General features: G+C 42.1%; 2 protein-coding genes across 2 annotated transcripts in view; both read right to left on the bottom strand.

The window, feature by feature from the left end:
* Positions 1 to 1744: 1744 nt before the first annotated feature.
* LOC115819771 (sodium-dependent neutral amino acid transporter B(0)AT3-like) lies at positions 1745 to 14907 on the bottom strand. Its single transcript, XM_030783273.1, has 12 exons — positions 14730 to 14907; positions 10791 to 10931; positions 10467 to 10604; positions 8567 to 8748; positions 8220 to 8330; positions 6737 to 6849; positions 6297 to 6425; positions 6023 to 6179; positions 4213 to 4417; positions 3636 to 3795; positions 2447 to 2609; positions 1745 to 1939 (listed from the first exon to the last, which is right to left on the bottom strand). The coding sequence occupies exons 1-12, from the start codon at positions 14905 to 14907 to the stop codon at positions 1745 to 1747; spliced, it is 1872 nt and encodes a 623-aa protein (XP_030639133.1).
* A 1442-nt stretch (positions 14908 to 16349) lies between these two features.
* Positions 16350 to 21155, bottom strand: part of slc6a19b (solute carrier family 6 member 19b) — a 10646-nt gene continuing 5840 nt past the window's right edge. Inside the window, exons 5-12 of the mRNA XM_030783272.1 lie at positions 20545 to 20655; positions 20157 to 20269; positions 19704 to 19832; positions 19278 to 19434; positions 18697 to 18901; positions 17793 to 17952; positions 17107 to 17269; positions 16350 to 16568 (exon numbers count right to left, since the gene is read on the bottom strand). Coding sequence (XP_030639132.1) covers positions 16350 to 16568; positions 17107 to 17269; positions 17793 to 17952; positions 18697 to 18901; positions 19278 to 19434; positions 19704 to 19832; positions 20157 to 20269; positions 20545 to 20655 — 1257 coding nt within the window. The remainder of the gene's footprint in view (positions 16569 to 17106; positions 17270 to 17792; positions 17953 to 18696; positions 18902 to 19277; positions 19435 to 19703; positions 19833 to 20156; positions 20270 to 20544; positions 20656 to 21155) is intronic.

The raw sequence follows: 21155 nt of genomic DNA, 5'->3' as shown, positions 1-21155 counted from the left end.
TCCTTCCTGGTTATTATTCAGTATCAGATCTCTGCCCAGATGTCCCCATAACAAGAGAAACACCAGAAACACTGAGGGTGTGATGTATGAACTCTGAAAGTGAAAATGCTGCTGTTTTGTTGAGCTGTGTAAAACCGGAGACAACAGCACAGGGGAGAGCAGACACATATTAGACCTGCTGCTTTATTTCTGCCGTTCGACCTCCACTGTGTTCATCTTCTCAACACACGCACCAGTCAGGAAAACAGAGACGTATGTCAGAGAACACACGTATGAAGGCTCTGGGCATAACCTAGAATAATGTCACTGACATCTTACTGTGTCCTTTAACAGTCCCAGTAAAGTTTTAGCTTCTTCACGTCTCTGCGGCGTTCCTTTTCACCACGAATATTTCGCCCAGGCTGGTCATGCAGTCCACCATGTCAGGAAACGTGTAAGGTTAGCAGTATGAGTGTCATTTTAATTTCCTTATCAGTAAATGTTCCCAGAGCCATGAAAAGACTGAGAGCCTTTTGTATTTGTTCATGATTTGGCCTGTGGGAAAACAATTCACTTTCTTTATTATTTCTTTTGTATTTGTTCATGATTTGGCCTGTGGGAAAACAATTCACATTCTTTTTTCTCCTTTGAACAAGCTGATATCTGTCAGAGGCACTGGGAGGGTAGTGTGAACAGGTGGCCCGTTGCCTCACCTCTGTGTGTTCTAAGCAGTCATGCAGAAAAAAAAAAAACATTCTGAGATGATGAAAAACAGTGGAATATGTGATGACTCAATACTTTATTATTCTTATTCAATAAATGTTGTCAATATCGGCGCCTAAGCAACCCAGGTGATAACGTTGTCAGTCAAATAATACAAACACGCTGAAGACAAAATGCAAAGGTGTGAAACGCAGAAACACAGTTTAATAGACTTTATCACATGCATACACACTTACATACATACATACATACGTAGGTGTGTGTGTATATGTTTGTGTGTGTGTGTGTATATATGTGTGTGTGTGTGTGTGTGTTTGTGTGTGTGTGTGTATATATATATATGTGGGTGTGTGTTTGTGTGTGTGTGTGTATGTATATATATATGTGTGTGTGTGTGTGGGTGTGTGTTTGTGTGTGTGTGTATATATATATATATATATATATATATATATGTGTGTGTGTGTGTGGGGGGGGGGGGGGGTGTGTGTGTGTGAGATTACAAAGACTCGTATGTATCTCTGTCAGATTATAAAGAACCTGAAGACAGAGTGGGTGTTTTCAGGATGAAGGTATGAGAAATGGAAAAAGCTCATCCTTCCAAGCGGATATTAAAATAATCCGATAATGATGTCTGCTGAGAAGACTGATCACAGAAAAAAGACTGAGATAAAAATTTCCAGTGCACTTGACTTACTTCATTTTTAATCTGGATTATGAAAACACTGTAGCAGTACAAACACAGAGAAAGCATGTCCTCTCTATAAATCAACTCATATTCACGAAGCTTTGGCTCCAGTGAGAAACAACTGCATTCTGCAGCAGTAGAACTGAATCATAATGTGAAATATCTTCAGATCTTAGAGGATTTTTCTTTTACACAGTTACAGACTGAAGCTCTCCATGGGAGAGGAGTGGTATAACAAAGCACAAAGACAAAACACAAACTGAAAAAAGAAAAAAAGCATAAAGATAAGGAACAGAACACAAAGCCATGAACAACAACAGCTCTGTCCTGCAGTGAGGGAGACCCAGGCATCTTCCTCTACATTTCAGGGATGTGGCGCTCATTCTCGTAGGGGTTTGGCATGCGTTTGCGGGCCAGGCGTATTCGCAGGAACTGAATGAATCTGTACAGCGAGACCAGAGGAATGAGCAGGCACGGAACAGCTGCCAGCAGGACACAGATGGCAAAGACCCAGCCAGGATACTCCAACGTCTCCTGCTTTGGAAACTCCTCCTGTGGGGTTTCAGATGGACACGATCAGAACATGTCTCACTGGTTTAAAGAGCACCTTAGATTACTGGAATGTGCAATTCCATACAAGTCTGAATTCCATGAAGACGAGTCTGACAGTCAGAAGTTAGCATTAGCTTGGTAAGAGTCTGACATATAGTAGCTAGCATTAGCATGGTAAGAGCCTGACATATAGTAGCTAGCATTAGCATGCTTAGAACCTGACATATAATAACTAGCATTAGCATACAGAGCCTGACATACAGTAGCTAGCATTAGCATGCTGAGAGCCTTACATAGAGCAGTTAGCATTAGCATGCTGAGAGCCTGACATAGAGCAGTTAGCATTAGCATGCTTAGAACCTGACATATAATAACTAGCATTAGCATACAGAGCCTGACATACAGTAGCTAGCATTAGCATGCTGAGAGCCTTACATAGAGCAGTTAGCATTAGCATGCTGAGAGCCTTACATAGAGCAGTTAGCATTAGCATGGTAAGAGCCTTACATAGTTTGGGTTCCACGCGGTGTAACTGGGTGTCTCCCGTGCCTGGACGACCACGTAGGCCAGAAAAACCACCAGCAGCATGAGAGGGCTGATGACTCTCCACGTCGCCTGCCAGTACAAGTTAGGTCTTCGGCCTGTCATCCATGCAATATCGTCGCTGAACCTAAACACACGCAAGACCACACGGAACCAGAACTTCAGTGAGATTAGACCACACGTCTAACCCTCAGTGAGATTAGACCACACATCCTGACTTTCAGTGAGATAGACCACACATCCTGACTTTCAGTGAGATTAGACCACACATCCTGACTTTCAGTGAGATTAAACCACACATCCTGACTTTCAGTGAGATTAAACCACACATCAGACTCTCAGTGAGCGTAGACCACACATCAGACTTTCAGTGAGATTAGACCACACATCAGACTTTCAGTGAGATTAAACCACACATCAGACTTTCAGTGAGAATAAACCACACATCCTGACTTTCAGTGAGATAAAACCACACATCAGACTTTCAGTGAGATTAGCCCACACATCCTGACTTTCAGTGAGATTAGACCACACATCCTGAGTTTCAGTGAGATTAAACCACACGTCAGACTTTCAGTGAGATTAAACCACACATCAGAAGGCCTGCGTGATTAGACCAAACATCAGAAGTACAAGGTCACAAACTGACTGTGGGCTGGGAGAGGAAATTAAAAATATAAAGGATTACAGCTCATGCAGAGCCGTCCAAATCTTGGAGCACTGCAGTCCTCCTGCTCTTCAAATGAGCTAACCACCACGACTGGCTAAAGAATATACACACCTTTTCCTATTCAGGTACAGATCAGCCTCTAATTATTCACTGAGGGGTCAAAAATCATCATGACTTGAGACACGCAGGACTGGAGAACGAGCTCTTTTAACATATTCTCAAATGAGGTCAATGTGGTACTGAACAAAAACAGCGCTTCTAAATGATCCTCTCAGTCCAGCAGTCCAGTTGCATGATTCTGTTTTTCAGGAGCATCTTAAACTCATACAACCCTCTATCACCCCTCACTGACGTTGGACAGCTACGCACACGGCCAGAGACTGCCTGTGTAGCTGTTATTGTGTAGCTGTCAAAACTGATAGTGAGGAGTGGCCCAGGTTGAGATGGCAAAGCTTTGACGGTCTGTTGGTCAGCTCACCGTACCTGTTAATACCATACACGTAAACCACCGCGGTGATCTCGAAGAAAGCAATGACCAGGAGAGGCACCGACCCCACGTAGTTATTAAATATCTCTAACCAGTAGTTTCCAGACCTCAGAGTAAAGATCAGGGCCACTGAGAAGGAGACCGCACACATCAAACCTGGAGAAGAAAAAAAAAAAAGAAACAAACTCTGCTTTAGGCTACATGAATCACTCAGCACCATTCTCATGACAAACAGCGAAACAAAAACTGCAGCCAGAGTTTAATGCTTCAACCTTAGTTATCAGTCTTTTCTTTTTGTGTTCTCCACAGCCGCGGGTCAACCAACTATCTGAATGATGGCTCCCTTCTCTAATCCTATTCCTTGTGAACTTTGCTCTCTTAATGAATGGAGAAAATGGCAGTTTTGATGAAGACTCTCACACATCCATATCATGTTTGTTTGCTGTTGCTCCAACACACTGAGCCCTGTTAGCCTTTTAGTGACCTCATTAGAAAAGAAGACAAGGTAAAGGAGCCATGCTGGAGTACTGGGGAGGAAGCCAGTCATTCCTCTGGTCCACTTTTCCAGTGTACCTGTGAAAACCTCTTTGGGCATCCATTTGGGCACCATGTGGAGGTCCAGAAGAGGAGTGAGGACGCCCTCCAAGTTCCCAAACATGGAGGACAGGCCAAGGCTGAAGAGCATGATGAAGAAGAGTATGGCCCAGACCTGAGATCCTGGCATCTTAATCACAGCCTCTGTAAACACAATGAAGGCCAGACCAGTGCCCGAGGCACTCTGCACCCCCCCCCCCCCCCCCCCCCACACACACACACACACACACACACACACGTACACACACAGCACACACACACACACACACACGCACACAAACTCTTAGATTGAGCAGAATGCTGACTTAGAAATGTAACTAATACAGCCACTTCACATTAGTAGGAAATGTAAACAAATAAATAAATTATTTCGTGAAGCTAATGATAGTTTGTTATTCAGATGGAGGGCTCTAAGCATCAAACAACCTAAAAGATCATAGAGAATATGCCGCTAAGTGTGATTATGATGTAAAGTGATGTTATATACTGAGACGTGTGATTATGATGTTAAGTGATGTTATATACTGAGACGTGTGATTATGATGTTAAGTGATGTTGTATACTGATACGTGTGATTACGATGTTAAGTGATGTTATATACTGATACGTGTGATTATGATGTTAAGTGATGTTATATACTGATACGTGTGATTATGATGTTAAGTGATGTTATATGCTGATACGTGTGATTATGCTGTTAAGTAATGTTATATACTGATACGTGTGATTATGATGTTAAGTGATGTTGTATACTGATACGTGTGATTATGATGTTAAGTGATGTTATATACTGGTACGTGTGATTATGATGTTAAGTGATGTTATATACCGATACGTGTGATTATGATGTTAAGTGATATACTATACTGATACGTGTGATTATGATGTTAAGTGATGTTATATGCTGATACGTGTGATTATGATGTTAAGTGATGTTATATACTGATAATTGTGAATGACCCTACGTTTACACTGGGAGCAGCAAGAGTGTCAAAATTTGCTCTGTTCACCCTGCCAACAACACTGTGGACGCTCTGACGTAGATGAAATAGGCGTATACAAGTTCGCTCGGAATGCTTGGTCTTGCTAACTATTTTTAAAGGGGCCTCAAAGTGTCAACCGGTATCTTTGTGCTGACCGACCACTAACAGAGTAACCTCATCAAATCTTTTAAATGTGAAGGCGAGAGATCGATCGGTGAAGGAAGAAAGGAACGACTGTTTGGTAACAAACCAATTTAACAAACTAATTAAAAGCCATTTGTGTGGTGTGACTTTTGTGTTGATGTTAAGTGCTAATATGCTATCGATCCTAAATGAAATCTCAACATTTTCAATCCACCACAGCAATGATCATTAACCAACCCTCCACTGTACTTGGAAACTGACGTTTGGTGGGAACAAAAGTTTACACGGTTGCATTCTCTAGAATTCTCAAGAGTGGAGCACTCCTAAATTCTGATTGGTTGCCGCCAAACCGTTTCTTAGCTCATGTTAACGAACCTCAACTTCATTCCGACGCCCAAACCGCCCAAGACGTGCCGCGCCCCGACACGCCACTCCTCGCCGCTTGGAACGACGTGGATGACTTCTGATCGCTTTGACGCTCTCGCTGCTTCCAGTGTGAACGTACGGTAAGACGGTAAGTGTGAATTAGATGATAAGTGTGAATTAGATGATAAGTGTGAATTAGATGATACGTGTGAATTAGATGATACGTGTGAATTAGATGATAAGTGTGAATAAGATGATAAGTGTGAATAAGATGATAAGTGTGAAGATGCTATTACCTCATCGAGGAAGTTTTCAAGATTACAGGTCTTCAGATTGAGAGAGGCAACCTCAGCTGGATCTGTCGAGTTTAGATGACCAAGCCATTCTGGATAATTCTCTATTGTTATATTCTTATCTCCAATACTAAAGGCGTTAGTCAGGCTCAGAATATTCCTGCAAAATGCCAGGCAAGAACAGAGACAATGCAGTGCTAACAGGACTGATACAGTGTTTTTTAACACTTCATTCTTTGTGAATTTAAAATTGAATGTATAAACCTGAGAACCTTACGCATTCAGGCAGTCTTCATAGTTGGATTTGGCTTTGAACCCAAGAATTGCAAAGATGGGAATTGAAGCATAGATGGATGTCGCACTGTTTATGCACCCAACAATTAATGCATCACGTTCACAGTTATTCCTAAAGCAAAAGAAGATACAGTGTATCACATGACATCATGTAATATGAAATAAGGAGAAATAATATTAACATTGCTCCTGGAAAGTCTTCTGCTAAACAGCCATATCAGTTTGTTTTTTAAGTAAAAAATTCTACGTCATTACATTAATACACAGCTGGCCACCAGTATTACAAAGGCAATGTAATGTTTACAACAACATAACATTACGGCTTTTGAACGGTCGGTCTTACTTTTCAACAGTCGGTCTTACTTTTGAACAGTCAGTCTTACTTTTGAACAGTCGGTCTTACTTTTGAACAGTCGGTCTTACTTTTGTGGGTTGTAACTGGAGAAGGCGATGAGTCCTCCGAACGCCAAAGAGAGCGAGAAAAATATCTGGGTCGCTGCATCCAGCCACATCTTCGGGTTGGTCAGTGTGTGCCACTGTCAGGAGACAGACACACAGAGCTCCCTCTTTCAGTCAGAAAGCAAGAGCTGCACCATCCTGACATCACTGACATGTGTCCAGTAAACCTTATTTTCACACTCTGCAGGAACTGCAGGACTGACTGCTATGAATCTGTCACCAGACCTGAGTGACTGGGCTCCATGTCCTGTTATATGGCTCTATGACCGTGTGTCCTTTTCTGTTGAGGTCACTAAAATGCTAACAGGACTGAGTGTGTTGAACCAACAGCAAACAATCATGAGTGTACAGAGTCTTCATCAACACTGTCATGTATCCTGTTCATTAACACCATCATGTATCCTGTTCATCAACACTGTCACGTATGCTGTTCACTAACACTGTCACGTATGCTGTTCACTAACACTGTCATGTATCCTGTTCATTAACACCATCATGTATCCTGTTCATCTACACTGTCACGTATGCTGTTCGTTAACACTGTCACGTATGCTGTTCATTAACACTGTCATGTATGCTGTTCATTAACACTGTCACGTATGCTGTTCACCAACACTTTCATGTATGCTGTTCATTAACACTGTCATGTATGCTGTTCATTAACACTGTCATGTATGCTGTTCATTAACACTGTCATGTATGCTGTTCACTAACACTGTCACGTATGCTGTTCATTAACACTGTCACGTATGCTGTTCATTAACACTGTCACGTATGCTGTTCACTAACACTGTCATGTATGCTGTTCACTAACACTGTCGCGTATGCTGTTCATTAACACTGTCACGTATGCTGTTCACTAACACTGTCACGTATGCTGTTCACCAACACTGTCATGTATGCTGTTCACTAACACTGTCATGTATGCTGTTCATTAACACTGTCGTGTATGCTGTTCACTAACACTGTCATGTATGCTGTTCATTAACACTGTCACGTATGCTGTTCATTAACACGGTCATGTATGCTGTTCATTAGCACTGTCACGTATGCTGTTCATTAACACGGTCATGTATGCTGTTCATTAACACGGTCATGTATGCTGTTCATTAACACTGTCACGTATGCTGTTCATTAACACGGTCATGTATGCTGTTCATTAACACTGTCACGTATGCTGTTCATTAACACTGTCACGTATGCTGTTCTTTAAGAGAGCGATGAGAGGGACTTGGGAGGGGCCCTGTCATTCATGTGTGGAGTCAGATCTGATTATGACTCAACTTTACTTTCTCTTCTCTTTCATCTCGGCCACAGACACAACTCTCTGAAAGTTCTGTTTACAATGCAGGGTCATAATCCTGTTTCCCTTTGCAGATTAACCAGATTTCTCTCCCGTTCTCTTCCCCTGTTTGGGGTGAGAGGTCAAGCTCAGTGAATGACTTACTTTTGGGGTGAAGAGATATTTCAGACCAACCGAAGCTCCAGGCAGCGTCAAAGCCCGAATCAGGAAAATCGTAAGGACCAAGTATGGGAATGTTGCAGTTACATAAACTGCCTGCACAAAAAACACACAAGTTCAAGTTTAAACGACTGTTACAAGGGCTTTCAGGAGGAGGAAGCGGGAGGGTGGTTAGCGGACTATATATATATATATATATAAAGATAAATGGTATGTGAATAAGTATTTACCAGTGCATATACAACACTACCTCACAGAAAGCAGAATACAAAAGAATAGAATCTTTTCTGTATTTAACTGAAATAACGATTTTGTGTAAGAGGTTTCTGTACCTTCCCGATGGTCTCGATGCCCCTGATAAAACAGATGTAGACGATGATCCAGGCGGCGGCCAGGCAGATGACCAGCCACCACTGCAGGGTCCCTCCACTCTCAACGTTCGGACTGATGTTCAGAGTGTTCCGGTACCAGAAGTAGTTGACCGCTGTGCTCTCAGCGCATTCTTTCAAATATTCTGTGCAAACACAGTAAGAATCTCCCAACATTACCTGCATAATCTGTGTATGTGTGTATGAAACGGGTGTCTGTGGGTAAACTGTCTGTGTGTGGGTAGACTGTGTGTCTGTGGTTAAACTGTGTGTCTGTGAGTAAACTGTGTGTCTCTGAGTAAACTGTCTGTGTGTGTAAACTGTGTGTCTGTGAGTAAACTGTGTGTCTGCAAGTAAACTGTCTGTGTGTGTAAACTGTCTGTGTGTGTAAACTGTCTGTGTGTGGGTAAACTGTGTGTCTGTGGGTAAACTGTGTGTCTGTGAGTAAACTGTGTGTCTGTGAGTAAACCTTGTGTCTCAGTAAACTGTGTGTCTGTGAGTAAACTGTGTGTCTGTGAGTAAACCTTGTGTCTCAGTAAACTGTGTGTGTGTGGGTAAACTGTGTGTCTGTGGGTAAACTTTGCGTCTGTGGATAAATTGGGTGTCAGTGAGTAGACTCTGTGTCTGTGGGTAATCTGTGTGGAAGTGAATACACTTTGTGTCTGTGGGTAAACTGTGTGTCTGTGAGTAAACTGTGTGTCTGTGAGTAAAGTGTGTGTCTGTGAGTAAACCTTGTGTCTCTGAGTAAACTGTGTGTCTGTGAGTAAACTGTGTGTCTGTGGGTAAACTGTGTGTCTGTGAGTAAACTGTGTGTCTGTGAGTAAACCTTGTGTCTCTGAGTAAACTGTCTGTGTGTGTAAACTGTGTGTCTGTGAGTAAACTGTGTGTCTGCAAGTAAACTGTCTGTGTGTGTAAACTGTCTGTGTGTGTAAACTGTCTGTGTGTGGGTAAACTGTGTGTCTGTGAGTAAACTGTGTGTCTGTGAGTAAACCTTGTGTCTCTGAGTAAACTGTGTGTCTGTGAGTAAACTGTGTGTCTGTGGGTAAACTGTGTGTCTGTGAGTAAACTGTGTGTCTGCAAGTAAACTGTCTGTGTGTAAACTGTCTGTGTGTGGGTAAACTGTGTGTCTGTGGGTAAACTGTGTGTCTGTGAGTAAACTGTGTGTCTGTGTGTGTAAACTGTGTGTCTGTGAGTAAACCTTGTGTCTCTGAGTAAACTGTGTGTCTGTGAGTAAACTGTGTGTCTGTGGGTAAACTGTGTGTCTGTGAGTAAACTGTGTGTCTGTGAGTAAACTGTGTGTCTGTGAGTAAACCTTGTGTCTCTGAGTAAACTGTGTGTCTGTGTGTGTAAACTGTGTGTCTGTGAGTAAACTGTCTGTGTGTGTAAACTGTCTGTGTGTGTAAACTGTGTGTCTGTGAGTAAACTGTGTGTCTGTGGGTAAACTGTGTGTCTGTGAGTAAACTGTGTGTCTGTGAGTAAACCTTGTGTCTCAGTAAACTGTGTGTCTGTGAGTAAACTGTGTGTCTGTGAGTAAACCTTGTGTCTCAGTAAACTGTGTGTGTGTGGGTAAACTGTGTGTCTGTGGGTAAACTTTGCGTCTGTGGATAAATTGGGTGTCAGTGAGTAGACTCTGTGTCTGTGGGTAATCTGTGTGGAAGTGAATACACTTTGTGTCTGTGGATAAATTGTGTGTCAGTGAGTAAACCCTGTGTGTCTCTGGGTAAACTGGGTGTCTGTGGGTAAACTGTGTGTCTGTGGGTGAAATGGACGCCCATGGGTGTCTGTGGGTAAAATGGGTGTCTGTGGGTAAACTGGGTGTCTGTGAGTAAACTGGGTGTTTGTGGGTAAACTGGGTGAGACTTGCCTGTGTGGTTGGCATTGAGAGGGCAGTTCTTCCAGGGAAGAGGATCTTGGAATGAGTGGAAGAAATACCACAGAACCCAGGCCAGGATAGTATTATAGAACAAACCCACCAAAAACGACACCGTCATTGATGCCAAACCTTAAAAAAAATGCATTTCACACAAACATACACACACGTTAACACACACACACAAACATACATGCACACACACACACACACACACACACACACACAGTCAGGTGTCAGGTCATTTTTTTTTAGTACTATAACCAACATAGAATGGGTAACACTTGATTGTATAAAATATCTTTATAAAATACTGACCCACTCCCCCCAAGTAAGGGGAGATGGAGCTCCACACTCCAATGCTGCCCATGCGGAGCCTTTGACCAATGGCCAGCTCCATGTGAAGCAGAGGCAGTCCCTCAAACAGCAGTGCTATCAGGTACGGGATCAGGAACGCCCCTGGCGGCACACAAAGGCGCACAGCGTTACCACAGCCGGAAAAGTCAGAGAGACAATCGGATCTTTATTCGGAGCCCAGGGGTTCCACACATCCTTCGAAACGTAAAGTCAGTTAAGGCAACAAAATGTTACATTTTCAGATATTAGCAACAGATTTCCAACACTCATGAACAGTGGAATTCATATTAAATTTCAAATATTTTAGTATTTCAAATGAACAACATTAAAGAAGTCAGCTTGTGGGGTTTTTTTGTTTTTGTTTTGTTTTTTTTTTTTGTTTTTTTTGCAGGGTTTCAGGAGAGATGCAGTATCTTCACTGCGCCTCTCTCTCTCTCGTTTGATGTGTATGGAGGCAGAACTAAAGCAACAACTTTTACTGTTGATCCTCAATACAGGATGTACCCTGAAGCTATTTCTGTTCAGTCAGCCAGTGAATGTCATTATTTGATATGCTAACTACTTTTCAAAATGTAAAAAACAAAAATCATTGGTAAATACTGGTCTGAAGAAAAATCCTGTCAATAATTTAAGTAATTATTAATTAAATAAATAGTGTTATTCCCAAAAAGGGCCCTAACGACAAACAAAGTGATCATCCCTTCACACATGCTCCTCTGTTGGACAACTCTGATGTTTGACTAAAGTTACACAGCTCTGACTTTTGACTACAGTTACACAACTCTGACGTTTGACTACAGTTACACAACTCTGACGTTTGACTACAGTTACACAGCTCTGACGTTTGACTAAAGTTACACAACTCTGACGTTTGACTACAGTTACACAGCTCTGACGTTTGACTACAGTTACACAGCTCTGACGTTTGACTACAGTTACACGGCTCTGACGTTTGACTACAGTTACACAACTCTGACGTTTGACTACAGTTACACAGCTCTGACGTTTGACTACAGTTACACAACTCTGACGTTTGACTACAGTTACACGGCTCTGACGTTTGACTACAGTTACACAACTCTGACGTTTGACTACAGTTACACAGCTCTGACGTTTGACTACAGTTACACAACTCTGACGTTTGACTACAGTTACACAACTCTGACGTTTGACTACAGTTACACAGCTCTGACGTTTGACTACAGTTACACAGCTCTGACGTTTGACTAAAGTTACACGGCTGTGACGTTTGACTAAAGTTACACAGCTCTGACGTTTGACTACAGTTACACAACTCTGACGTTTGACTACAGTTACACAGCTCTGACACTTGACTACAGTTACACGGCTGTGACGTTTGACTAAAGTTACACGGCTGTGACATTTTACTACAGTTACACAGCTCTGACACTTGACTACAGTTACACAGCTCTGATGTTTGACTAAAGTTACACGGCTCTGAAGTTTGACTAAAGTTACACGGCTGTGATGTTTGGCCAAAGTTACACGGCACTGATGATTGGCTAGAGTTACACGGCTCTGACGATTGGCTAGAGTTACATGGCTAAATGAGAAATCCTGCCTCCTGAATATTTCAGGTCAAATTATGTGCCTTCTCTGAGCTTACTGATTACCCTACAGTTCTACCCTTACTGTGAAAGACACCCTGAAAAATCATTGACTTTTCTGAGAAAAACTCAAAACATAACATTTCAAAGAACAATAATCTTATTCCTGTGTGTTTCTCATGAGTCCTTACAGTGCTATAACAAACAGGAGGTGACACATGATGTCTGACTCTCTCAGCAGAGGAGGACAAGGCCTCTGAACACTACAGCACAGACTGTGTGCACCTCATGATCCACCCAGCAGTCTCCTGCTGTCTGCATGGGTCGCCTGGTGCCGCTGAGTCAGTTGTGTTTTTACAATTTGAGAGCAAGCATCACAACTGGCGCTCTGTCAGGGGCAAAGAGAACCACAAACCACGAATTTCAAAGAGGAACGCTCAAAACATTATCCTGAGCCTGGCCCTGCGGTTCTTCTCCACACAACAGAGGGCTCGGCCATGATAAGGGCAGCAGGTAGAGCTGGAGAGAAGTTATTAGAAGGTTTGTTTTCTTTTCTTTTCTTTTGTTCCTTTTGTAAAGTGACTATGATTGAGTCAAAGGAAGTCAAACTCAGTAGAGGTTAGAATAAGGCTTGGTTTGAAGAATCATCTAAAAATAATGTAGACAGAGGTTGTATGCTGTTTGTCTGTGTCTTATTTGACAAAGTGAAAGTAACTGCCGGTTTGCTCAGGTACTGTTTGGATGTTGAGTAATCTCTGATCTCTTAAAGTGTGGTTCTCACACATCAGCCCTGACCTCAGCCTGCTACGTATTTAAAAGGAAATTGTCAGGAAACCTCAGAACTGGTTAAAAAGAAACAAAAACAAAAACACTTCAGTCACACACACGCACACACAAAAACACACTCACATGCCACACACACGCACGCACACCACACACGCACACACACACACACACACACCACACATGCACACACACACAGGCGCGCACACGCACACACACACACACCACACATGCACACACACACACACACACACACACACAGGCGCGCACACGCACACACACACACACACACACCACGCACGCACACACACACAGCCCCCACAAACACACACACACACACATGCGCTCTTAACACTGACATCTTTACGATATTATTTTAAATACATTCTGCTCTGATGTAATATATGCAGTGGTGCATTTGGGTCTAAAATGCCCTGGGAGGATGCAGAACAGTCCTCTCTCCACTGTTTGTATGTGAGAAATGACAAGGCCAGGTGAATGCCTGGCAATAAAACAGTCACCTACACTATAGCAACTGACTGTTACTAGTCTCATGACTAAATCTTCTCCCTCTCTCTCACTGTCTCCCTCGCCCCCTTTCTCTCTCTCTCTCTCTCTCCCTCTCCCTCCCTCTGTGTGTGTGTGTGTGTGTGTGTGTGAGAGTGTATATATTGTATTCTAATGTAGCTCAGCTGATAACTAGCTCACAGATAAGGGGCATAGTGCAGAACTGTTTAGCTGTTAAACTGAGCTTTGTGTGGCTATCTTCTATTCACAAATGCAAATCTATCAGTTTGTACCTACTTTATGCCTAACCCGAACCATATTCTGAACCCATTTACTGGTTAATGAAGTAAAAACAGAGGAGTGTAGCCAGTCATCCCGCTGTACAGTGTGAGTGTTGTGCTGGAGAAGGGGATGCCCAGTGACTCTCTGATACGGGGCAGAGTGCAGTAACTGAAATGTCATCACCTCTCCTCCATGCTGACGGGGTAAAAACAGTTCATCACAGCGTTGTCTGTCTTGTCAACATGTTCTTCAATCATATTGACAGCAATCACAGTTGTTTTACTGGCCTATAAATAATTAATCTTATTGTTTTTAAAATCAGTCCATTTGTGCGTTATTTGCTAGTGAAAGGCAGTGTGTGTGGCTTGATCTGCTGTCATGTTGCGTTCTGTCTGAGAGGCACATCCCAAGGCTGGGTCAGCCTGTGTGAACTGTCTGACTGGTGCTGAATTACCTGGTTTAACTGTCTGAGAACTGAGAACTTAACTGAGTCAACTGTCTGAGACAAATCTCCACTGTGGATTCAGTACATGAGATCAGTATTTGATGGAGCCATGAACCAAGAGTAGTAAATCATTCAAAACATCTTAGAGAGAGACACATATGAGCTTATGACATCCTGTCGAATGGAGCAAGCATGAGGTAAAGTTCCTTCCTCGCAACCAGCTGTGTAAAAGCCTCAGAGAGTAACAGCTATTTCCAGCGCATACATACATTTGTATTTACATCCCTATTCCACTCAAAGAATGAGGAACCTTACCTCCTCCATAGGTTTGACACAGGTAGGGAAATCTCCAGACATTGCCCAGACCAACAGCAAAGCCAATACAGGTCAGCAGGTACTGGACCTTATTGTCCCATTTGGGCCTCTCATCGCCGGGCTTGGCCCCCTCCGTCTGAGACTCCTCAGAAGCTTTGCTGTTGCCTGGAGCCTCCATTTCAGCATCTGTTTACCACTGTCCTCCGATTTCCTTTATAAGTCATTCAAAGTCACTGCCTACACTGTGGCCTTGATATTTTTTTCTCCACTCTACTCTTCGGGTTTGAGTCGGGGGGAGGAGCTTTGTGGTTTGGGCGGGACTGTTTGACTCTGAGGCCTAAAACAAACTGTAAACATATGACATTAGAAATCCCTCCCTCTGCTGAAATGTAGATTAATTTCTTTTGCTCCGGGAAGTGTGTGTTTTCCAGAGTTAACTGATAACTCATTACTGTGAGTGTAACAAAGGGGATTTTGAATGGCACCATTCACTCATGAAAAGATAGCATAAACACTCTGGACAGCAGCATCATCCAATACATGAGTCTTTCATAACTGCACGAAACACCGAGGAAATGAAGACCCATAACCGTAACCGTAACTGCTTTATATCAGTGTGTTTGTGTATTATATTTCAATGAAATGACATCCATGACATGATCCTGAAGACGGAAATGAATATTAAAAAAGGAAAACAGTGACCTCTGGGGCACAAAAAGGAACTGCAACCATGTCAAATTTTGACCTTTTCCTCTCAGAAATGCCAAACATCACGCACAGGTGTTTGCACGTTTGTAAATCTTTCATTTTTTGTTTGTGACCCTTCTTGGTTTATTTCTGGACGGATGTGAGAGATTTTTATGACAATTACACTGTCCGTGACATGAAACCTTCAAACCTGTAAAGAAGATCGAAAGAGGAGAACGTTTATGATCTTTTTTGTTTTGAGCTATTAAAAGAAGAATTGATTCTCATGTCACAAATGTTCAAGCAAGCAATTTTTCCCTGAATTTACAGTTTCATTTAAAGCCCTGAATTTACAGTTTCATTTAAAAGCAAATATACTCATTGAAATGGTGACACAATGCACTGGTACAAAGAAAGTTTAACTTAAATAAAACAACTCATTTTCATCCTCCTACTATAAAAAAAAAAAGTTTAGCAATACACATAATTATCACAACAATATGATGTGGATTTTTTTTCAGGGCATTTCACAAAGAGGCAGAGAAGAGAAGAAATATATTTTTGAAAAACAAACAAACAAATCTTAAAATTCTAGGAACTCCTTAAAAATGTATAATTTACAACTACTCAGTTCATGATAAAACATGGGAAAAACTAAAATAACGACAGCTGATGACATCACACAAACTACAGCAATGTGCCTTCAGGCAGTGGAAACAGCAGAATAATGCCTTTATAACAGGAATATGAGAGAAATTGAGCAGTACAAAAGCAGATTTGATTTTAGTTTGCAATTAAATCCACAATTTTCCAAAAATTCCTTCGATGAACACAGAACTAGTATAACCACTGCTGTTATATAAATGAAATATAAACCGTATAACATCACTGTCACGTTGTTTTCTTTGGCAGGTGGATGAGTGTAATGGTCTTTTACACCCGTGACTTTTCATCTTGAAGGTGAAGTTTATATGAAATGGTGTCCAGTCCGTCAACTCGTAAATTTTCATCTTCCTTTTTACCGCAGCGTAGGCGGATGGCTTGGACAATGGCACCGATCGGTATAACCAGACTGGGAATTCCAGCTAAGATGAAGATTATGACATAGATCCATGATGGATACGGTTTCTCCTCCAGTGTAGGGAAGTTTTCCTGGTACAGAGAAGAATTGACACAGGAAAGCACATGTATGATGGGATGTTTCATATACATTTGAGCTCTGTTTAACTCTGTTAAACTCTTTAACTCTGTTTAACTGTTTAACTCTGTTTAACTCTGGTTAACTGTCCGGCTCTGTTTAACTCTGTTTCACTGTTTAACTCTGTTTAACTCTGTTTAAGTCAGTTTAACTCAGTTTAACTCTGTTTAACTCTGTTTAACTGTTTAACTCTGTTTAACTCTGTTTAACTCAGTTTAACTGTTCGGCTCTGTTAAACTCTGTTTCACTGTTTGGCTCTGTTTAACTATTTAACTCTGTTTAACTCTGTTTAACTGTTTAACTTTGTTTAACTCTGTTTAACGGTTCTGACTTTGAGGAAATGGACTGGAAAGGTCCAAATGTCAAAAAATGTTAAGAACTGCAAACAACTGTATGTGCTTCTCGGCCAATCGGTGCGTGTGTCCCTCATCCAGTCAGATATGACAGGGGTTATTAGATATGCCTGTGAGAGAACTCTCCAGGTGGACTTACCGACTCTGGGTCCCAGGCGATGTAGAAAATTTCTTTGGTGAGAGTGGTGGCAAAGTAGAAGACAAAGATGGCAAGCATCAGGACAGGACTAATGAACCTCCAGGTGGCTTGCCAGAAGATGTTGGGTTTGTGGCCAATCATAAACTTCAAGTCATCATTAAACCTGAGAGAGAACCAGAACAGAGCATTAACCCCATCTGTCACGCCACAGCCTCACTGTGAATGAAAGAAATGAATATGGTTCCTTTCATTTGGATAAACAAATGAAATAATGTAGAGCAAACTCTGCCATACCCAGAGCTGTGCATGACATGCTTTTGAAAGGATTAAACTGAATTATTAAAATGCTTAGAGTCCCAGCTCAAAAGGAGCACTCAGAATGTTCTCAAATTAACATCAGTATAAATGGTACATAAAAGTTATTTCAAAACAGACCAGAGTGAATGAATGAATGAATGAATGAATGAATCAATGAAACATCACCAAACACCAAACAACTCACGGAAATATGAACCCACCTGTCAATGCGGTAATCGTAAACCACACCAAACATCTCACAGAAATATGAACCCACCTGTCAATGCCGTAACCATAGACCACACCAAACATCTCACAGAGACATGAACCCACCTGTCAATGCCATAACTGTAAACCACACCAAACAACTCACGGAAATATGAACCCACCTGTCAATGCCATAAACGTAGGCCACACCAAACATCTCACAGAAAGCAATGATGAGGAGAGGAATGGATCCGGCAAAGTTGTCAAACAGAGCGAGCCAGTAATTCCCAGAGCCCTGGGCGAAAATCAGGCCGACCAGACAGCACACCAGGCAGGTAATCCCTGAAACAACACGTTCAGTGCACAAGAGATGAAAGATGAATGAATAAGAATAAGAGTCAGGTTTCACAAGACTGGTTTCCACTGCAAGATTATAGGATGACTAAAGCAACAAGCATTGCTACTGCTACTGGTATGACAGCTGTTAACTGTGTGACTGTTACCCCTAATTACCTCTACTGTTACTAGTAATTACTATTACTGTTATTCTTATTATTCTTGTTAGTTATAGTAGTAGTAGTAGTAGTTGCAGTAGCATTAGTGTCCAGTGAATGGTTTGGTTTGAGAAAACCATGTTTTAAATGATTTTACTAAGACATAATGTGTGTTTTAGGCTTGTCTTTCCAAATTCAGCTTGACTCCAAAGTTCAGTTGAGTGGCTGTCTTCTGCCTACTGCCAAGCCAAAACCTCTCATTGTTAGCTAGACTCAATGTGTTGCTTAGCCAAAACACCGTATTGTCCAACACTGATTCATTTCAATTGTCATAATATACCAAATCATTACACAGAATGAGCCAACACTCCTTAAGCAATCAGGCATTCGGGCATTCAAGAATGCTACGGAATAACTGACAATAAAACACAAGAACTGCTCCAAGTTTTCAATACTAAGTTAATCATCATTTGGCTCAAATATTTATTTTGACTGTTTGAAGAACGGGGCAGGTCAGGGCGATTTCGAATGGCTTTCTTAGTCAAAGAATTTGAATACAACCAAACCCTCATTTATCTGAACTATGTCTGACCATATATGGCTTCTTTAGGCCACGACTTCGGGCAGATATTCAGGTCCTGTAGGGGCACCACGACACCTTCGATGTTCCCAAACATGGAGGACAGGCCGAGGCAGAAGAGCATGATGAAGAAGAGGACGGACCAGAGTGGAGACAGAGGCATCTTAGTGATCGCTTCAGTGAATACGATGAAAGCCAAGCCTGTGCCTTCCACACCCTGCGCACACACACACACACACACACACACACACAGGAGAGAGAGGGAGGGGGAGAGAGAGAGGGGGGGAGAGAGAGAATGACGAGAATCAATAAACTAAACTGGTAAATACAAATCAGTTAATCATTCACTGTCCTATAGGCAGAACAATGCTTTGGCCATGTGTGACAACACTACTTTCCACATAGAAATGTTTATAAATGTTATTGTCTTTAAAAACACAAGTTGTTAAGTTAATCAGTAGCCATGTAGCAAGTTACCCTTACTGATTCCCAAAGTATCTGTTTATGTATATGTTATGCATGTGTGTATGTGTATATGTGTGTGTGTATGTGTGTGTGTGTGTGTGTGTGTGTGTGTGTGTGTGGTTTTGTACCTCACTGAGGAAGGTATTGAGGTCACATGTTTTGAGGTTTAAGCTGGCGATGACATCAGAGTTTGTTGCATTAAGAGTCTGGAGAACCTCCTCATAGTTACTGCTGGTAATGTTTCCCTCTGGGAGATCAAATGTGTTTAATAATGCCAGGATGTTTCTGAAAGATAAAGGTTTGATAAAGTCTGATAAATACTAATATATTCAGAGAAAGGAAATGCTAAAATAAAGAAGACTGTCACGTTTTGTTTCCGTGAAACCTTCAGTGAAACCCAGAATAATTGACAGAGTGCGGGTCAACGTAAGGTCAGCAGAGTTGAAGAGGTGATGGAAAGTCTGAGTAATGGGAAGCGTGTGGTGATGAGTGTGTGTGAGCTGCAGTCTGTGTGTGTGTGTGTGTGTGTGTGTGTGTGTGTGTGTGTGTCTTACCCTTCCAAACAGTCATCAAATCTCTCTGTGGCTCTGAAGCCTATGATGGAATATATGACGGTGGCAGCAAACACGGAGGTGAATGCGTTAATGACGGAGATAATCACAGCATCCTGCTCACAGTTATTACTGAAAGACAGAACAGAACAAAGACAGTGAGTCCATAGGACAAAAGCCCCACTCATCAGTGAAGCACTGAGTCAATGTGTGTCAATCAGTGTTTGTCTTCAGGTCTCTGTTACAGGGCAAATCAGACTGGACTAGGTGGTAATGACTACCTCAGTGCCAGAGTGGTCACTAACAGAGGGATTGATGGATGGAGACTTACTGTATAGAGGGAGGGATGGGTGGGTGGAGATTTACTGTGTAGAGGGAGGGATGGGTGGATGGATGGATGAAGACTTACTGTATAGAGGGATGGGTGGATGGGTGGATGGGTGGGTGGAGACTTACTGTATAGAGTTGTAGCTGGAGAAAGATATGAGCCCTCCGAATGCCAAAGAGAACGAGTAGAACACCTGAGCACCTGCATCCAACCAGGTCGTTGGATTCGCCAACTCGTTCATCTGCGCGCACGCACACACACACACAAACATACACACACACACACACACACACACACACACACACAGTTTTAAGATGTATGCTGAATCCTCAGATGAAGACAATTCTCATGACATTTGCACAATTCTGTGTGTGTGTGTGTGTGTGTTTGTGAGTGTGTGTGTGTGTGTGTGTGTGTGTGTGTGTGTGTGTGTGAGTGTGTGTGTGTGTGTGTGTGAGTGTCTGTATGTGTGTACTGTATGTACATGTATGTGTTATGTGTGTGTGTGTTACTCACATCAGGAGTGAAGAGAAACTTAATCCCATCCACAGAGCCTTTCAGAGTGAGTCCTCTAATGAGGAAGATGGTGAGGACCAGGTAGGGCAGTGTGGAGGTGACATACACCGCCTGTGACCACAATCACCAGTCATCAGTCATCACACTCATCAACTCATCACAATCATCAACTCATCACAATCAACAGCTCATCACAATCAACAGCTCATCACAATCAACAACTCATCACACTCATCAACTCATCACACTCATCAACTCATCACAATCATCAACTCATCAAAATCAACAGCTCATCACAATCAACAACTCATCACAATCATCAACTCATCACACTCATCAACTCATCACAATCAACAACTCATCACAATCATCAACTCATCAAAATCAACAGCTCATCACAATCAACAACTCATCACACTCATCAACTCATCACAATCATCAACTCATCAAAGTCATCAACTCATCACAACCATCAACTCATCACAATCAACAACTCATCACAATCATCAACTCATCAGCTTCAACTCGTCAGTTTCAACTTCTCAGTACACCACACAGACAACAGACAATTCATTACATTAATGTACACATTCCGCATGGGCATCGCACAC

This window comes from Chanos chanos, chromosome 8, assembly GCF_902362185.1.
Source record: "Chanos chanos chromosome 8, fChaCha1.1, whole genome shotgun sequence".
NCBI lineage: Eukaryota > Metazoa > Chordata > Actinopteri > Gonorynchiformes > Chanidae > Chanos > Chanos chanos.
Note: the sequence above shows the minus strand (reverse complement) of the source record. Positions and strands in the feature narration are given on the sequence as shown.

Excerpts from the sequence above, each read along its gene's own strand:
- LOC115819771 (XM_030783273.1), bottom strand. The coding sequence starts at position 14,907 with ATGGAGGCTCCAGGCAACAGCAAAGCTTCTGAGGAGTCTCAGACGGAG. Across the intron at positions 10,932-14,729 it reads GTGTCAAACCTATGGAGGAG|GGGCGTTCCTGATCCCGTAC; the intron begins GTAAGGTTCCTC and ends GTGTGCCGCCAG. Across the intron at positions 8,331-8,566 it reads GCATCGAGACCATCGGGAAG|GCAGTTTATGTAACTGCAAC; the intron begins GTACAGAAACCT and ends TTTTTTGTGCAG.